The sequence below is a fragment of the Hemiscyllium ocellatum genome, chromosome 23 (genome assembly GCF_020745735.1).
Source record: "Hemiscyllium ocellatum isolate sHemOce1 chromosome 23, sHemOce1.pat.X.cur, whole genome shotgun sequence".
Classification (NCBI taxonomy): Eukaryota; Metazoa; Chordata; class Chondrichthyes; order Orectolobiformes; family Hemiscylliidae; genus Hemiscyllium; species Hemiscyllium ocellatum.
The window spans coordinates 38,055,844-38,073,221 of NC_083423.1; the positions used below are offsets into that span (position 1 = coordinate 38,055,844).

General features: G+C 39.0%; 1 protein-coding gene across 1 annotated transcript in view; it reads right to left on the bottom strand.

The window, feature by feature from the left end:
- Positions 1-287: 287 nt before the first annotated feature.
- The window catches only part of LOC132826607 (fructose-2,6-bisphosphatase TIGAR-like), a 29,815-nt gene continuing 12,724 nt past the window's right edge, over positions 288-17,378 (bottom strand). Inside the window, exons 6-8 of the mRNA XM_060842562.1 lie at positions 16,439-16,516; positions 4,479-4,589; positions 288-1,838 (exon numbers count right to left, since the gene is read on the bottom strand). Of these exons, the coding sequence (XP_060698545.1) occupies positions 1,395-1,838; positions 4,479-4,589; positions 16,439-16,516 (633 nt within the window). The 3' untranslated portion in view covers positions 288-1,394. The remainder of the gene's footprint in view (positions 1,839-4,478; positions 4,590-16,438; positions 16,517-17,378) is intronic.

Genomic DNA, 17,378 nt, shown 5'->3' on the forward strand with positions numbered 1-17,378 from the left:
GTCAACAACACTGCTGCCATCTGCAAACTGTCAATTATCGGTACAGTGGTCAGTTTAGTTTTGGCACAGAGGTTAAAGACCTTTCTATCAAGGCAGTGTTTTATAGGGACCCCACCTCAAAAGACTTTTGATGTTTTGATGTTTCTTCTTAATATTTCATGCTAGTATTCGCCTCTGTCAAATTAATTTAAATCCATGTGGACAGAATTAGTTCTGCTTCCCTGTAAATTTCCAACTTAGATACACAAGGTAAAAGAAAATGAAATTGTGACATGACATTGTATTTTATTCTTCTTATGTAACATACATAATTGTCTGAAATTTTATCGATCAATCGCAGTTTAATCATTCATTTTAATTTAACATAGCACAAGGTAAATAGATTGAAAATGTGAACATATAGCTGCATCAATCAGTGCTGACAGCCCTTCTCAAGGTGCTTAAAATCCATCAACAATATACTTTGTAATGTCACCAGCATACAGTCTTACACACAACTAGTTTTTAAACTTTGCACACAATAACTACAGTGTTTTTGTATAGGACTCATCCACTGTGAGGAATTTATCACAAGAGTTCACCAGTAGCCATAGTCTTTAAACAATTATAGGATACACTCCCTCGGTCAGGAAATTAAGTGACAATATGATGATGCAATATTTATAACCACTAAAGGAGATGGAGAATTTTTTATCCATGCAAGAAGAAAATATCAATAATTTATTTTAGAAAATAAATTAAAGTTCTTTGCACTATTTTAATATACTAGAGTAAAAATCTATAAAAACTAAAATAAGAGAAATACTGAAAATATGAAGCAGGGCAGGAAGCATCTGCGCAGACTGGAAAAGTTAACATTTTATCCCGACAACCATTTACCAGAACTGGAGAAATTGGAAATGCAAGCTTATTTTCGAATTGCAGCTGATGACAATTCTGTGACTCACAGTTGCATTACTGCTAGCTTTTTGTTTCTTTACTTGATCCATACCACCTCCTTTTGTCTTGCACAATGATGCCTTTAAGGCATTTAACTTTTCCTACCATCCTCCCTCTCAAAACGCTTAGCTTTTTTTCTCTACACTCAAGTTTCTGCCTATGTACTTGCTTAGAATCTGCTTTTTTTTTTAAAAAAGTTCTGGGTCTGAGGATAAAAAGATAATGCAGTCTGGAAGATTTTTGTTCATTGTTCACGGTGCTGCCTGACCTGTTGACTGTGGTCAGCATTGTGCTTTTATTTCAGATTTCCAGCATCTGCACTATTTTGCATTTGTCCTAAACAAGTCAAATGGATTTAATCCAAACTGAATCTGTATATTGGCAACTATTTTCACAACTAAAATGCCTGACAAAAAAAAATCATCACTGTAGGCTCAGACTAAAAATACATCCTGTCAAACACCAATGTCAACAAGATGACTACAGTCATACAGATAATCACAAACTATCTGAGGAGAACAGTCAGCAATCTGAGCAAAAGTAACAACAAAACTGCTTATTCCTGCATTTGGACAGACTGAAAAGGCCTTGGATTGGTCAAAGGATGGTGGCAAAGGACATCTCAGATCCTTGATAAAATAGCCAACCCACTGTAGCATAAATCCACCATGACTCACTACAAGTACAGTGGCGGTCAGATCTTCAACCTTATCTGAAATGCTATTATTTATATCACAGCTGCTGGAGTCCACACTGTTGAGATCTTTTAGTGAACTGTGCACATCTCCAGAATATTCAGCCGTGGTTTCAATATGATCTGGTACAGTGTTAGCTTTTTTTGCATGTTGCACAACGTGGTTACATAAATAATTGAAGAATTCCTTTGCCCGAACCTGAACCTGCAAAACAAACAGAACATTATTCAATAATTTGGGGGGGGAAAACATTTCCTACTATTGGTCATCACCTGCGAAAGAAAAACTCATCATTACTGCTTTGGTAAATCCAAAAATTGAGGCTATGTCTGTTAACAATTGCAACAGTGAGGCAATAATCAAAATATATTTTGGTGGTAAGGAAAAGCCAGGGAACCAAAGACCGGTGAGCCTGACATCAGTGGTGGACAAGTTCTTCAAGGGGATTCTGAGACACAGGATTTACACATATGTGGAAAGACTAGGACTATTTGGGATTGTCAACATGGCTTTGTGCATGGGAAATTGTCTCTCACGAACTTGATTTGAGTTTTTGAAGAAATGGTGAAGAGGACTGATGAAGGTAGAGTGGTGGACATTGTCTACATGACTTCAGGAAGGTGTTCCACAAGCTTCTGTGTGGTACACTGATTAACAAGATGAGATCACATGGAATACACTGAGAAGTAGTCAGTTGGATACAGAATTGACTTGCAAGTAGGAGACAGAGGATGCTGGTTGAGGGATGCTTTTCAGATTGGAGGCCTGTGACCAGCAATGTACCACAAGGATCAGTGCTGGATCTATGGCTCTTTGTCATTTATATAAAATGATTTGGATTTGAGTATTGGAGGTATAGTTACTAAGTTTGCAAATGACACCAAAATTGGGGGGTAGCAGGCAGCAAAGGTTACCTCAGAATACAATGGGACCTTGATCAGATTGGCTGAGGAGTGTCAGATGGAGTTTAATTTAGATAAATGTGACGTACTGCATTTTGGAAAGGCAAATCATGGCAGGAGTTATACACTTAATGATAAGGTCCTGGGGAGTGTTGTAAAACAAGGATGCCATGAAGTACAGATTCACATTTCATTGAAAGTAGAGACACAGGTAGACAGGGTAGTGAAGGTGGTGTTTGGTATGCTTGCCTTTATTGGTCAGTGCATTGAGTATAGGAGGTGGAAGGTCATATTGCGGCTGTAGGACATTGGTTAGGCCACTTTTGGAATACTGCATTCAATTCTGGTCTCCCTGATCTAGGCAAGATGTTGTGAAACTTGAAAGGGTTAAGAAAAGATTTGCAAGGATGTTGCCAAGATCAAAGGGTTTGGGCTATGGGGCGAGGACAAATAGGCTGCTGCTATTTTCCCTGGAGTGTCAGAGACTGAGGTGTGACCTTAGAGGTTTAATAAATCATGAGGGGCATAGATAGTGTGAACAAAGGTCTTTTCCCCATGATAAGGGAGTCCAAACCCAAGGGTATAGGTTTAAGATTAGAGTGGAAAGATTTAAAAGGGACATAAGGGGTAACGTTTTCATGCAGAGAGTGATGCACATATGGAATGAGCTGCCAGAGGAAGTGGTCGAGGTTGGTACAATTACAACACTGAAAAGGCATCTGGATGGGTATAAGAATAGGAATGGTTTAAGATGGAAGTGGGCCAACTGCTGAGAAATGCAACTAGATTAATTATTGTTATGTGGTTGGCATGGACGAGTTGGACCAAAGGCTCTGTTCCGTGCTGTACATCTCTATGTCTATATATAATATCTTTCAATTTTTCGGTTATTTATTTCAAGAGGATATCAGGCATAACTATATTGATAGACTGCTATCAAGTTAAATTTGAACTACACACATCAGTGAACATATATTCAACTAAGGAACTTGGGTTACTGGTTAGCAGGATTGGGATTTTTTTCATAGTTTGAAAAACAGAATGCTAGCATATTTAAAGGTAGGAAATCCTATGTAATGTAACACTGATTTCCAATTATTGAGCCCTGCAAAAACGTAACATGCAAATGTTGTAATAGGAATAGAGAACCCTTTGATTTGAGGTAGCAATTTTAAAGAGTGGCTATTAAAATTCAACACTGTCATTTAATCCTACTCACTATGACCTATAAAGTCAGAATAAGAAGCCTTGCCCATTGTGCTCATTGCTCATTCACACAATACACTCTGACCAGAGCTGGAATATATTGACATCATCCATAATCTTACTTTCAGCCACTTTTGCAAAACGTGTTAATAAAAAAATAATTTTGCTACATGAGAAAGACCATGCAATCCAATAGCTTTAAATTTTCTCACAAGCACAGCATAAGGTGCTACGTTTGAAGTCATATGAAAATCAATAAATGTAACACCAGAAAGACTGCCACTGGAGATTTTGTTAATTTGCAATCTCATTTCTTATGAAACTGAAATTCAGGCATCTAGAACTTAAATTGTATAATTGTTAGTAACCACAGGATTTCTCAAAGCTTTTGCAACATTGAAATGTAATTACTGCCATAAACCATAGAGAAACAAAACAATTTGCACACTGCTGTTCATGGAATATTGCAATGAGATATGACCAGAAAATCCATTTTTCTGATGTAAGTTAAGGGAACGTATATCAGCCAGGAAATTGAGAAGTCATTGTTCCTCTTAATAACTGCCATAGAATTTATTTTACATTTACACAAGACGACGGTTAAAGTTTCAATAAATGGGTAATGGGTAAACGAACTTGAAATAATTTTGAATAAATTTTAGGTGCAAAGCCTACATAAATTTGATCAAAATTCTAATCTGAATCTGTCACATCCATCCATCATTCAATGACTTACTTCGTCCACAGTCTCTGCTCCTGGAGGAGTAAAAGCAGGGCATCTCTGCCCTGCAGCTTTTGCCAATGTTTTTAATTCACTTAGTGGTTTTCCTTCAACAATTCCATACTTCTAGGAACAAGAATAAAATTAAAGTTGCAAATATGTTGCTGTAATATAAAATTGAAAAACTTATAATGCATTATTCTATTGATAATTGAATGCTGCACTTTTTTTTTGAAGAAATAGGACATCTAAATTAATTACTTCTTTTCACACATTCACCTTTGTAAGTGTGGAGCCTCATTTTTTCAATTAGGTCTTTCCCATTATTAATTAATTTGTCCACAGTAATGTGTGAACTACTACATACACTAAAGTCCTAAAATCACATCCTCCCAACTGAGCAGCAAAGCACTGTGGGAGAATACCACCTTTAAATCCAGTGTAGGAACTAATGACAATTGCAGAACCAGCATAAGGCAGGGAAATATTGAAAAGTGGCATTGCAGAACAAAATCACATTAGGTAAGTATACTGGTAAGCTATTCAAGTTGTATTATACTTAGCATAAATGAATTCTAAAGCAATTAATACATATTAAAAATGAATTCAGCCAAATTTTTGCCCATTCACTTAACCTGTATATATTTCTATGTAGACATTGTGTCATCCTCATCACTTGCCTTTCATCATTTTTGTGTCATCTTTCCACTAGTTACAGCTTGCCATCAAAATATCCCAACTCTATTAGATAGACAATCCTCTATCCATGCTAGTGTACTAGTCTCAACACTATGCACACTCATCTTATTCAGCACCACTCAAACTACCTTATCAGACCCTTTTAGAAATTTGGTATGAAGAATCTAGAAATCAGTGCCAAAGTGTGGTCCAGGCAGATTCAGTATGCCCCTCAAAAAAACTAACTTCGATGGGTGACTGGTGGCACAGTGAGACTCACTAAGTTGCTCTTGTGGAGAGCCAGCACAGACAAAAACAGCTCCTTCTCTGCTATTAACACGCCATTGCTCTCACTTTACTCAAAACATTATACTCAGTTAATTTTTTGTGCAATACCATGGAGATTAAATGGCATTCAATAAACAAAAGTACACTACCCATAGGCTGCAAGTTCTTGAGCGTTCATAGAAAAACCCAGTATTACCACAGAAAATCTGCATAAACTCATTGCAATTCTATACAAGCTGTTGTCTGTATAACCAAAAAAATTTTGCTATATATAGTTTTACTATAATTCACAAGTAATTTAGTCAGCAAATTAAAGTCAAGTGTTTAAATTACTATTCTGTGGCCTATTGTCAATGATATAGAGGCAGTTGTGCCAATCACAAACAAAACCAGTAAAAGAAATACTCATGGACTCATGATCAAAAACTGAATTCATAGAAATATATTCAATAGATACCTCATCAGGGTTTCTCAATAGTTACTTATCTGTTATACAGTGTTAGGAATGCCAATTGCATTTTGTTTAAAATAAATTTACAAAATACAATGTACAATACACTGACAAAAACAAAGTTGAGCAGATTTTCACCTGGTTAAGTGTAAACTTAAATGGCTACTACATTTTGATTTTCTTGTTATTTGTTCAGCATGAAAATCACACATTACTGTTGAAAAACTCCAAAGAGCTTTTAAGCTTCTGCATATTTTAATAGAATGCAGCAGACTGCATAACATTATGAATCATTTGAAAACTGCCTTTTAATTGCACTGCAATATAATAATGTAACTACAAAGTAAAAAAGACTTCTTCCAATTTGAAATTAGTTTCAGGCTTTGCGTTTTTTTACTTGTAGCAAAAGGAGTGTGCTCTTTGTTAAGCGCATTAATACCAGCAAATATAAACTCAGTTTAAAATGGATCAAACAACAGATGTTTATTTATTGAAAACTGCATTTCACAGCTCAAAAATACTGTAGATAAATCAATATTAGAAAAATAACACACTGAAGCCTGAAATGTTTGAATACTTTAATTACTTAATGTTAAAAATAAATGTGATTTCATTATATAAAATATCACCTAAACAGAAAATACCCTTCAAAGTCTTCCAAACTGCCCTACTTCATCCAATCAAGGGTTAAGTACAACCAATTTCATTTCATTTTATAAACTTTGATGTAGAAAAACATCCCAAGACATTTCAGAGTATAGTAAAAGATTCATTTTGACAATGAACCATGCAAGAGGATGAGGTCAAATAACCAAAAGCTTGGTTAAAGAACTAGGTTTTAAAAGAATCTCAAAAGAGAAGAACCAAGAGCGCTGCTGAGAATGAATCTGGGAGTTGTTATCACAATCACTGCAACCGAGGAGGGAAACACAGAACTGATGTCAGTGAACTGAGCGAGGGCATCCAATCAAGGCATTCAACAGAGGCATTGCGGAGAAGGATTTTAGAAGGATTTGTCTCAGTCACTACCCTGGAGCAAATAAAAGACAAGGCAAGGCCATTTGAGAAGGGAAACTTTATCGTGGAAGTGCTCCTGGAGGTTTAAGTGCAGGTTTAAGTGAATGCAGAGGAGCAGTAGTTTGCTCCTCCTCTGACTGCCTTACCTTGTTGCTGCTTCGGTGAGGAGGTCAAGCAGCAACAAGGTAAGGCAGTCAGAGGAGGAGCAAACTACTGCAGCTGCAGAAGACATGACGATAATGGAGAAGTAGAAGAAAGCTCAATTATGAATCAGAGACAGCAGGTGAGTGAGTGACTCGTAAGTTGTTTCTCTTCTCTCTTATTTTCTGTTAACTGTTATTGACTTGAGGGTTATGTTATGGCAGGAGATACCAGACCAGAGTCATGTTCTTCCTGTGAGATGTGGGAATTCAGGAACTATTCCCAAGTCCCTGACTCCTTCACATGCTGGCCAGCTACTATCCAGTTGACAGCTCTGGAGTTGCATTTGAAATCACTTTGCAGCATCCAAGAGGCAGAGGGATTCGTGGTTAGCACATTCAGTAAGTTGGCCACACCGCAAAGTAAAATTACTGAGGAAGATAGGGAATGGGTGACCAACAGATAGAGAAAGAGTAGGAAGAACAGCCAGCTTTCATGGTGCATATACACCAACGGTATAGGTAAAAAAAATGGGATGAGGTCAAGCTGAATTTAGGGAGTTATGATTCTAGAAAGGCAATAAATGTCAAAACAAAAGAGCCTGAAGACTATTTCAATGTGAGGAGCATTTGTAATAAGGTGGATGAATTACCTGTGCAAACAGTGATTAATGGATATGATGTAATTGCGATCTCAGACCTGGCTCCAGGGTGACCAAGGATGGGAACTCAATGGGTTATTCAATTTTTAGGAAAGACAGACAGAAAATAGAGGGAGGTGGATAAGGAGGACATTAGACTGGACGATGTAGAATCAGTATGGATGGAGCTGCAGTTAGTGTGAGTTGTGATGTTGGGGAGTATATCAAACAAACAGAGTTGCATGCAGTAAAGATTACAGCAGTTATTATGGGTGACTTCAATCTATATACTGACTAGACGAAATGAACTGGTAGCAATGCAATGGAGGAGGATTTCCTGGAATGTTTGATGGATGGTTTCCTGAACAAATATGTTGAGGAACCAACTAGCGAGCAAGGGTATTGGATAATGAGAGGATTAATTAGCAACATTATGGTGTGAGATCCTTTAAGGAAGAGTGACCATAATAGAGTCAGAGTCATGGAGTTATAGAGATACACAGCTTGGAAACGGACTCTTTGGTCCAACTTGTCCATGCTGAGAAGATTTTAGATTAGATTTCCTATAGTGTGGAAACAGGCCCTTCGGCCCAACCAGTCCACACTGACCCTCCGTAGAGTAACCCACCCACTCTCATTTCCCTCTGACTAATGCACCTAACACTATGGGCAATTTAACATGGCCGATTCACCTGACCTGTACATTTTTGGAGTGTGGGAGGAAACCAGAGCAGCCGGAGAAAAGCCATGCAGACATGAGGAGAATGTGCAAACTCCCACATAGGCAGTCGCCCAAGGCTGGAATCAAATCTGGGACCGTGGCGCTGTGAGACAGCAGTGCTAACTACTGTGCCACACTTTGTCCTACATTAATCTAGCCCCATTTGTCAGCACTTGGCCCATATCCCTCTAAAGCCTTCCTATTCATATACCCATCCAGGTGCCTTTTAAATGTTGTCATTGTACCAGCCTCCACCACTTTCTCTGGCAGCTCATTCCATACATGCACCCTGTGAAAAATATTGGCCCTTAGGTCCTTTTTAAATTTTTCCCCTCTCATCCTAAACCTATGCCTTCTAGTTCTGGACTTTCCCCAACCTAGGGAAAAGACTTTGTCTACTTACATGCCTCATGATTTTATAAACCTTGATAAAAGGTAACCGCTCAGCCTCCGATGCTCCAGGGAAAACACCCCAGCCTGTTCAACCTCTCCGCATAACCCAAACCCTCCAACCCTGACAACAGCTTTGTAAATCTTTTCTGAACTGTTTCAAGTTTCAGAACACCCTTCCTATAGGAGGGAGACCAGAATTGCATGCAATATTTCAAAAGTGGCCTAACCCATATTCTGTACATGACGTCCCAACTCCTGTACTCAATGCTCTGACCAATACAGGATAGCACACAAAATGCTTTCTTCACTATCTACCTGCGAATCCACTTTCAAAAGAACTATGAACCTGCACTCCAACGCTCTTTGTTCAGTAACATTCCCAGAATCTTACCATTACGTGTATACATCCTGCTAAGATTTGCCTTTCCAAAATGCAACACCTCACATTTATCTAAATTAAACTTCATTTGCCACTCCTTGGTCCATTGGCCCATCTGATCAAGATCCCGTTGTAACCTTCTTCACTGTCCACTATGCCTCCAATTTTGGTGTCACCTGTAAACTTACTAACTATTCCTCCTATATTCACATCCCAATCATTTATAAAAACAATGAAAAGCAGTGAACTCAGCACCAATCCTTGTGGCATTCGACTGATCACAGGCCTCCAGTCTGAAAAGCAACCCTCCACCACCACTCCGTCTTCTACCTTTGAGCCAGTTCTGTATCCAAATGGCCAGTTCTCCCTGTATTCCATGTGATCTAATCTTGCTAACCAATCTACCATGAGGAACCTTGTCAAACATATTACCAAAGTCCATCTAGATCATGTCCAGCGCTCTGCCCTCATCAATCCTCTTTGTTACTTCTTCAAAAAATTCAATCAAGTTAGAGAGACATGATTTCCCACACACAAAGCAATGTTGCCTATCCCTAATCAGTCCATGCCTTTCCAAAATGCATCAAAGTCCTGTCCCTCAGAATGCCCTCCACCAACTTTCCCACCAGCGATGTCAGGTTCACCGATCTATAATTCCCTGGCTTTTCCCTACTACCTTTCTGAAATAGTGGCACCACGTTAGCCAACCTCTATCGATGACAGAAATATCTCAGCAAGGGGCTGAGATATTTCCCTAGCTTCCCATAGAGCTCTACAGTACACTTAAATAGGTCATGTGGATTTATCCACTTTTACGCATTTTAAAACGTCCAGCATCTCTTTCTCTGTAATGAGGACATTCTGTCAAGGTGCCACCATCTACTTTCCCACATTCTATATCTTCCACATCCTCCTCCACAGTAAGCACTTGTACAGTATCTCCATCTCCTGAGGTTCCACACATAGAGCCAATCAAAGATCAGCAAGGCAACCTCTCTCCCTAGTTACCCTTTTATCCTTAACTTATCTATGTAATCCCCTGGGATTCTTCTTAACCCTATCTGCCAAAGCTATCTCACATCCCCTTTTTGCCCTCCTGATTTTCCTCCTATTGCATTTATACTGCAAAGATTCACTCTATCTCTGCTGTCTATACTTGGCATATGCTTCCTTTTCTCCCCTCGATCAAAACCTCAATTTCTCAAGTCATCCAGCATTCCCTACACCTATCAGTCTTGCCTTTCACCCTAACAAGAACATACTGTCTCTGGACTCTTGTTATCCCATTTATGGTAGAATTCTTCAAGATGGAGAACACCACTAAATCAGAAACTAGGTTCCTGAACTTAAAGAAAGCGGACTTTGATAGTATGAGGCATACATGGGCAAGGATAAATTTGCCAAGCATACTTAAGGGGTTGAGGGGGCAATGGCAGATATTTAAAAGAACACAGATGAACTTCAAAACTGTACACCCCTATCTGGTGTAAGAAACAAGCAGGGAAGGTGACTTGACTATGACTAACAAGGGCACTCAGGAACAGCGTTAAAGCTAAAGGAGGTGGCATAAGAAATTGCCAGAAAAAGCAGCAAACACGAGTACTGGGAAAATTTTAACATTCAGAGGAAGACAGTGTTTAGTTTGGAAAGTAAGCTAGCAGAAAGCATAAAAACTGATTGCAAAAGCATCTACAGATATGTGAAGAGAAAAAAAACTGGTGATGACAAATGTAGGTCCCCTACAACCAGAATCAGGTAAATTCATACTGGACAAAGACTGCAGACCAGTTGCACAAATACTTTTGATCTGTCTTCACTATGGAGGACAAAAATAATCTTCTTCAGGAAATACTAGGGAACAGAGGCTCAAGCATGAAGGAGGAACTAAGGAAATCCTTATTAGCCAGGAAATGGTATTGGAGAAATTGAAGAGATTAAAACCAGATAAGTCCCCAGGGCCTGATGTTCTGCATCCCAGAGTACTTAAGGAAGTGGTTCTAGAAATAGTTGGTGATCATTTTCCAGCACTCTGTAAATGCTGGAACAGTTCCAATGGACTGGAGGGTAGATAATCTAACTCTAATATTTAAAAATAGGCCAGTGGCAAGGAAAATGCAAGAGTCAATCATTAAGGATGTAATAACTGAGCATTCAGAAAACAGTGACGAAAATCAGTTCAAGTCAGCACGGATTCACTCAAGGGAAATCATGCTCAGCAAATCTTCTGGAGTGTTTTGAGGATGCGACCAGTACAGTGAACAAGGGTGAATCAGTACACGTTGTGTATCTGCACTTTCAAAAGGCTTTTGACAAGGTTCCACATAAGAGATTAGTAAGCAAAATTAAAACTCACAGTATCAGAGGTAACGTATTAGCACGGTAGAGAACTGGTGGGCATACAGGAAGCAGAGAGTTGGAATAAATGGGTCGTTTTCAGAGTGGCAGGCAGTGACAAGGGGGGTGCTGCAGGATTGAGAGCTGTGACCCCAGCTGTACACAATATACATTAAAGATTTGGATGAAGGAACTGAATGCCATATCTACAAATTTGCAGATGACACTAAGCTGGGTGGCAGTATGTGCTGTGAGCAGGATGCTCACAGGCTGCAGTGTGACTTGGACACACTGGCTGAGTGCACAATATTCAGCAAATGTAGTATAATGTGGATAAATGGCAGGTTATCCACTTTGGTCACAAAAACAAGGCGGCAGATTATGATCTGAATGGCTGTTTAGAAAAAGGTGAGGTGCAGTGAGACCTGGGTGTCATATGGAACAGTCACTGAAGGTTGGCATCTACATGCACCACGCAATGCGGAAACCTAATGGCATGCTGGCCTTCATAGCTAGAGAGTTCGAGTATCTGAGTAAGGATGTCTTGCTGCAGTTATACTCGGCCTTGGTGAGGCCACACCTTGAGTATTGTGTATAGTTTCAGTGTCCTAGTCTGAAAAAGTACATTCTTACCACTGAGGGAGTCCAGCGAAGGTTCACCAGACTGATACCTGGCACGGCAGGACTGACATATGAGGAAAGATTGGGTTGACTGGGCTTGTATCCACTGGAATTTAGAAGAATGAGGACAAATCTCAAACATAAAATCCAATGAGACTGGACAGACGAGATGTGGAAAGTCTGTTCCCAATGTCGGGATGGCCAGAAAAAGGTGTCACAACTTGAGAATAGGGGTAAGCCATTCAGGACTGAGATGACGAAGCATTTCTTCACTCAAAGTTGTGAACTTGTGCAATTCTCTAGCACAGGAAGCTGTTGGCACCAGTTCATTAAATATATTCAAGAGGAAGCTGGGCTTTGCAGCTAAAGGACTCAAGGGGAAAGGAGAGAAAGCGGGAATCGAATACTGAGAATGCATGATCAGCCATGATCATATTGAATGGTACTGCTGGCTCAAAGGGCCAAATGGTCCACTCCTGCACCTATTTTCCATGTTTCTAATATAAATGTGTAAAGGTTTAGAGGGAGAATTCCAGAGTTTAGGACTTAAATAACTAAAGATACGATAACTAAAGATATAACAACCAAGAGGGATGCAATGAAAATTATGAATGTACCATGCCAGAACTAACCTAATGCAGCATTTTGGCTGATTGAAAGGTGGAGGAAGTTAACGCAGATAGTGAGGGGCAGGTTTGTGGAGGAATTTGAATACAAAGATGAGAATTCTAAATTTGAGGTGTTGCTCAACTGGGAGGGGATAAGAAGTCATTGAGATGTAAACTGCAGAGCTTCAATTGAGCCATAGTTTAGAGGGCAGAGGATGAGAGGAATAATCCATAAACCATTAAAATAGTAATAAAAAGCACAGATGAGAATTCCAGAAGCTGATACACTGAAGTAAGAGTAAAGGCAGCCTTAACAGAGGTAGACTTGGTTTATAACAATGAATAATTATAACCTTCTAACTTTAAAACTAGCCTGTACAATAATTATATTCTGACTCAGATTTCATTAAGTAATAAGAAATGTAGGACAAAGTGACTTTCGTTCAAATTAAAATCTGAACGAGGGTTTGGGAGAGGGGTGGAGAAGTGGCGTTAAAGAACTAAAGTCACAACATCGACAGCTTCTGACAAATTTTGCTAAATTCCAAAATAGCCCAACTTACAATCGGATAGTTTAAAGATTACAAGCTAGGATCAAAGAGAGAGAGCTTTCCAGACCATCCAGTGTCAAACTTGAAAAATGCATCACCTTTCCCTTTGCAGCAATTACCTGTTTAAATGTAATTGCCTGATTGCAACAACTCTGCTAGCCAATAGTTGTTATTCTGTGATAGGAATCAATGTCTATTTTTAATTTGCTGACCTAATTAGGTCAACCTCACTCATGAACATCACATACATTCCATTATTTTTAAACTTTAGATACAAATGTCTGTCTATCTGAACTTTATTTTTCACTGATCAACTTAAGTTAAACTTTGCTGATCCTTGTAAAGTATTGGCTATGTTCTCAGATCCATAGGCCCCATCATCACAACTTAGGTGTCTTGATCGAGTTCATTTAAATTGCACTTAGATATCCCAGAACCAAAAGGGTGCAGCACCTCATTAAATAATTTCTAATGATACCTAGCACTCTAAGGGTTCCTTCTGCTACCTTCCCTCTTACTCAGTTACAAATTGAAACCCTAAATCTATCAATTACATACATGGAATGGAGATTTTCCTAAAGGCATTGCTTTTAAAATTCAATATAATTTCCTTATGTTCTCAATAACCTGAGGTGTTAACTAGCCTCACAGTACTTATGCTGCAGCTATACAAAGTTTTAGTTCGACATCACTTGGAGTATTTCATGAGCAGATCTACTCGCATTCAGAAGGATATACTGACCTTGGAGGGAATACAACCTAGGTTTGCAAGAATGATACCTAGACTTCAGGAGAAAAGTTATGAGGAGAGTTGTTGCAATCAGACAATTAAATTTAAACAGGTAATTGCTGCAAAGGGAAAGGTGATGACAAATTAGGCCTGTTTTCTCTAGAATTTAGAACAGTAAGGAATCAAGGTCTTTAAAGTATGATGATATGGAAGAGCTGGTGTTGGAGTGGGGTGAACACAGTCAGAAGTCACACGTCATCAAGATGTAGTCCAACAGGTTTGATTCAAATTGGAAGCTTTTGGGGCACCGCTCTTTTGTTGGGTAGGTGGAGGGAAGCACATGGTCACAGGCATGGAGATTAGGGGATGGTGAAGATGGTGTGGGTGAACAGGGGTGTCAGAAGGTCTGAGTGGAGTGTCAGCAGCTGAAAAATGAAGGACACACATCTCTATCAAGGATGGAACCTCAGTACCTCGCTCTACTGCAAGCCCACAGATAACCTCACAATGCTGCACTTCTCTAATTCTACCCTAAACATGTGTACGCAGGATCTGCACAGAGGAGGAACGTAACAGACACTGAAAGACACCCTCATGAGAATGGAATACACTGTTCAACTCATTGATTTCCAGTTCCAATGTGCCACAGCGAAAAACTACAACCTCCTCAGAAGACAGATACAGGATATGATTGATCCAGTACCCTTTGTCATCCAGCACTCCCCTGTAGTGGAGAAACTACACCACGTTCTTCGCAGCATTCATCATGTCAGCGATGACAATGAACATCTCACTAAGGTCATCCCCATGCCTCCACTCCTTGCCTTCAAGCACCCACCAAACCTTAAACACACCATCATTTGCAGCAAATTACCCAGCATCCAGGACAACATCAACCAACTCAACACAACCCTGCCACAGCAACTTCTGCAAGACACCTTATAAAGGATAGACAAATTATGCTGCAGTTTTATAAAACTGCAGTTAGACCACACTTGGAATACTGCATACAGTTCTGGTCACCACAATACCAGAAGCATGTGGATGCTTTGGAGAGAGTGCAGAAAAGTTCACCAGTATGTTGCCTGGTATGGAGAATTTTAGCTATGAAGAAAGGTTGAATAGCCTGGGCTTGTTTCCACTGGAACACAGGATGTTGAGGGGTAACCCATTAGAAATTTAAGAGATTGCGAATGGCATGGATAGTTGGAAAGTATGAAGCTTTTTCCCAGGGTGGAGGGATCAATTACAGGTTCAAGGTGCCAGAAGGGAAGTTTAAAAGCAATGTGTGAGGCAAGTTTTTCCCACAAAGGGTGGTGAGTGTCTGGAATGCATTGCTAGAGGTGGTACTAGAAGCAGACACAATAGCAGCATTCAAACATGAAAGGGAAGGGAATAGAGAGATAAGGACCCTGTAAGTGAAGACAGTTTTAGTATGGAAGGGCAAAATGTGTTAGTGCAAACCTGGAGGGTGGAAGAGCCTCTTCCTGTGCTGTATTGTTCTTTGTAGTTTATACTTTGACAAGTTAAACACAGCCAAGTCCATAAATAACTTTAAATACAGTCCAGCCATTTACCATTAGATTTCTCCATCTCTCTCCCATTCTGGTCTTGGCCTCACATTCCATTCCAAATAGACTCATCAGAACATCGAGCAGCGCATTTTTTGGATTGCGCATTTTACATCCAGATTTCAATAACTTCGAGTTATAAGCGATGCTGCCATTCTTTTCAACATTTGGTTATATTAATTACAGCTCTCCTTTAGTTTTTGTTGCATTATTAAACCCTTTCAACTTGCATTAAGCCTTTGTAATTTAATAAATCCTGCCTTCAACTCAACATAATTCTTTCCTTTTGTTCTTTCCTCTATCTCTTTACCCAACACTTATATAAACTGTTAAATCTTCAATTTCTTCCAGTTGTGATAAAAATTCATCAATCTGAAATATTAACTCTCTTTGTATATATCAATACTACCTGGCCTGGCAGGAATTTCCTGCAGTTTTATTTCATAAGTTAATTCACGACTCACATAATAGCTAACTAAATATCATAGCAATTGAATAGATTTCTCACCTTGATGCATGACATGCCAAGGAATAATATCAAGTTACAGGGAAGGGAATTGCAATAGTAAACAAAAAAAGCAAGGTCATAAGAATTTCAGTAGGTGGACTGTGTCCTGCTGCAAAGTGGGTTTTAACTTTTGTTTTTGAGTGTCTCAGGACTATTTCACTTTATTGTGTCTTTACCTGCCAGCTACATAAATACATTTAGCTTAAGCAGGACATAACTCAATAGATTGCATACTTTGTGAAACTGAAATAATCTCATGTTTTTGAGATCACTTGTCAACATATTTAAACTTATTGTTAATGATAGACAGTAATATTTTATATGTATTTCTGTTTAACACTTACTCTTTCTCGAAGCTTTGGATCACAAATTATTTCAAGTTTATGCCCCCAAATGTTTTCTGACACAATAGCAGATGCAGTCTGAAACATACGGGATCAAGTTTACAACAATAAAAAAATGCAGTGGATTATTAGCAAGTAAAACCAACTTATAGATAGATTACATTATTTTGAATACTCTTGTATCAACATCAGTTTGTTTGTATATACAGTACAACTATTGCTTTGCCAGAAATAAAAATACAACTAATTCCTTTTTGATGGCACGTTCGGTTTTCCAAAAACTGGTGATGAACATCAGGAGCTGTTCTATCTAGTATTTACTTTGGTGTTACTATTAGCAATGAATGGCTTCTGAACCATATGCTTTTGAACTTCTACAACAAGCATTGACAGCACTTTATTTCCTCCCAGGATTTTGGACTGACAAAACCAGAATTCATTGTTTGCATCTAAACTGCCCACAAGATGTGGGTTCTCTGCTACCTTCTCCAATTCTGAAACCCTACAATACAGCTATTTTCCCAACTTCAGAATGAAATTTGGCCTTTAAAAAGTGTTATGAAGAAGTGGGTGTATCTTTGAGAGAGTTAAAAGCAGAACTACCAGACACAGCACCAAGTGTTCTCAATAAGGCAACCATGTGTGTAACACTGGGATAATAATTCGGGTAGTTCATTGCCTGGAGATAAAAACAAATTTGAACTTGGCCAATCAGTTTAAGTTATACACCAATAAAAAATCCATTTCCAATCAAGTTTGAATTGAGTATCTTGACAATCTTAAAAGCCAATGACACAATCCGATGCTCTGGGGTATAAGACCGGGGGAAAATTGAACAGTTAAGAGGAGAACTGACAAGCCCAGCACGTAAACAGACTGCCTGAAAACGGCGCCTTTTCGATCAGTAACTTGTGATGCAGAAATTTCTAACAAGGAGAAA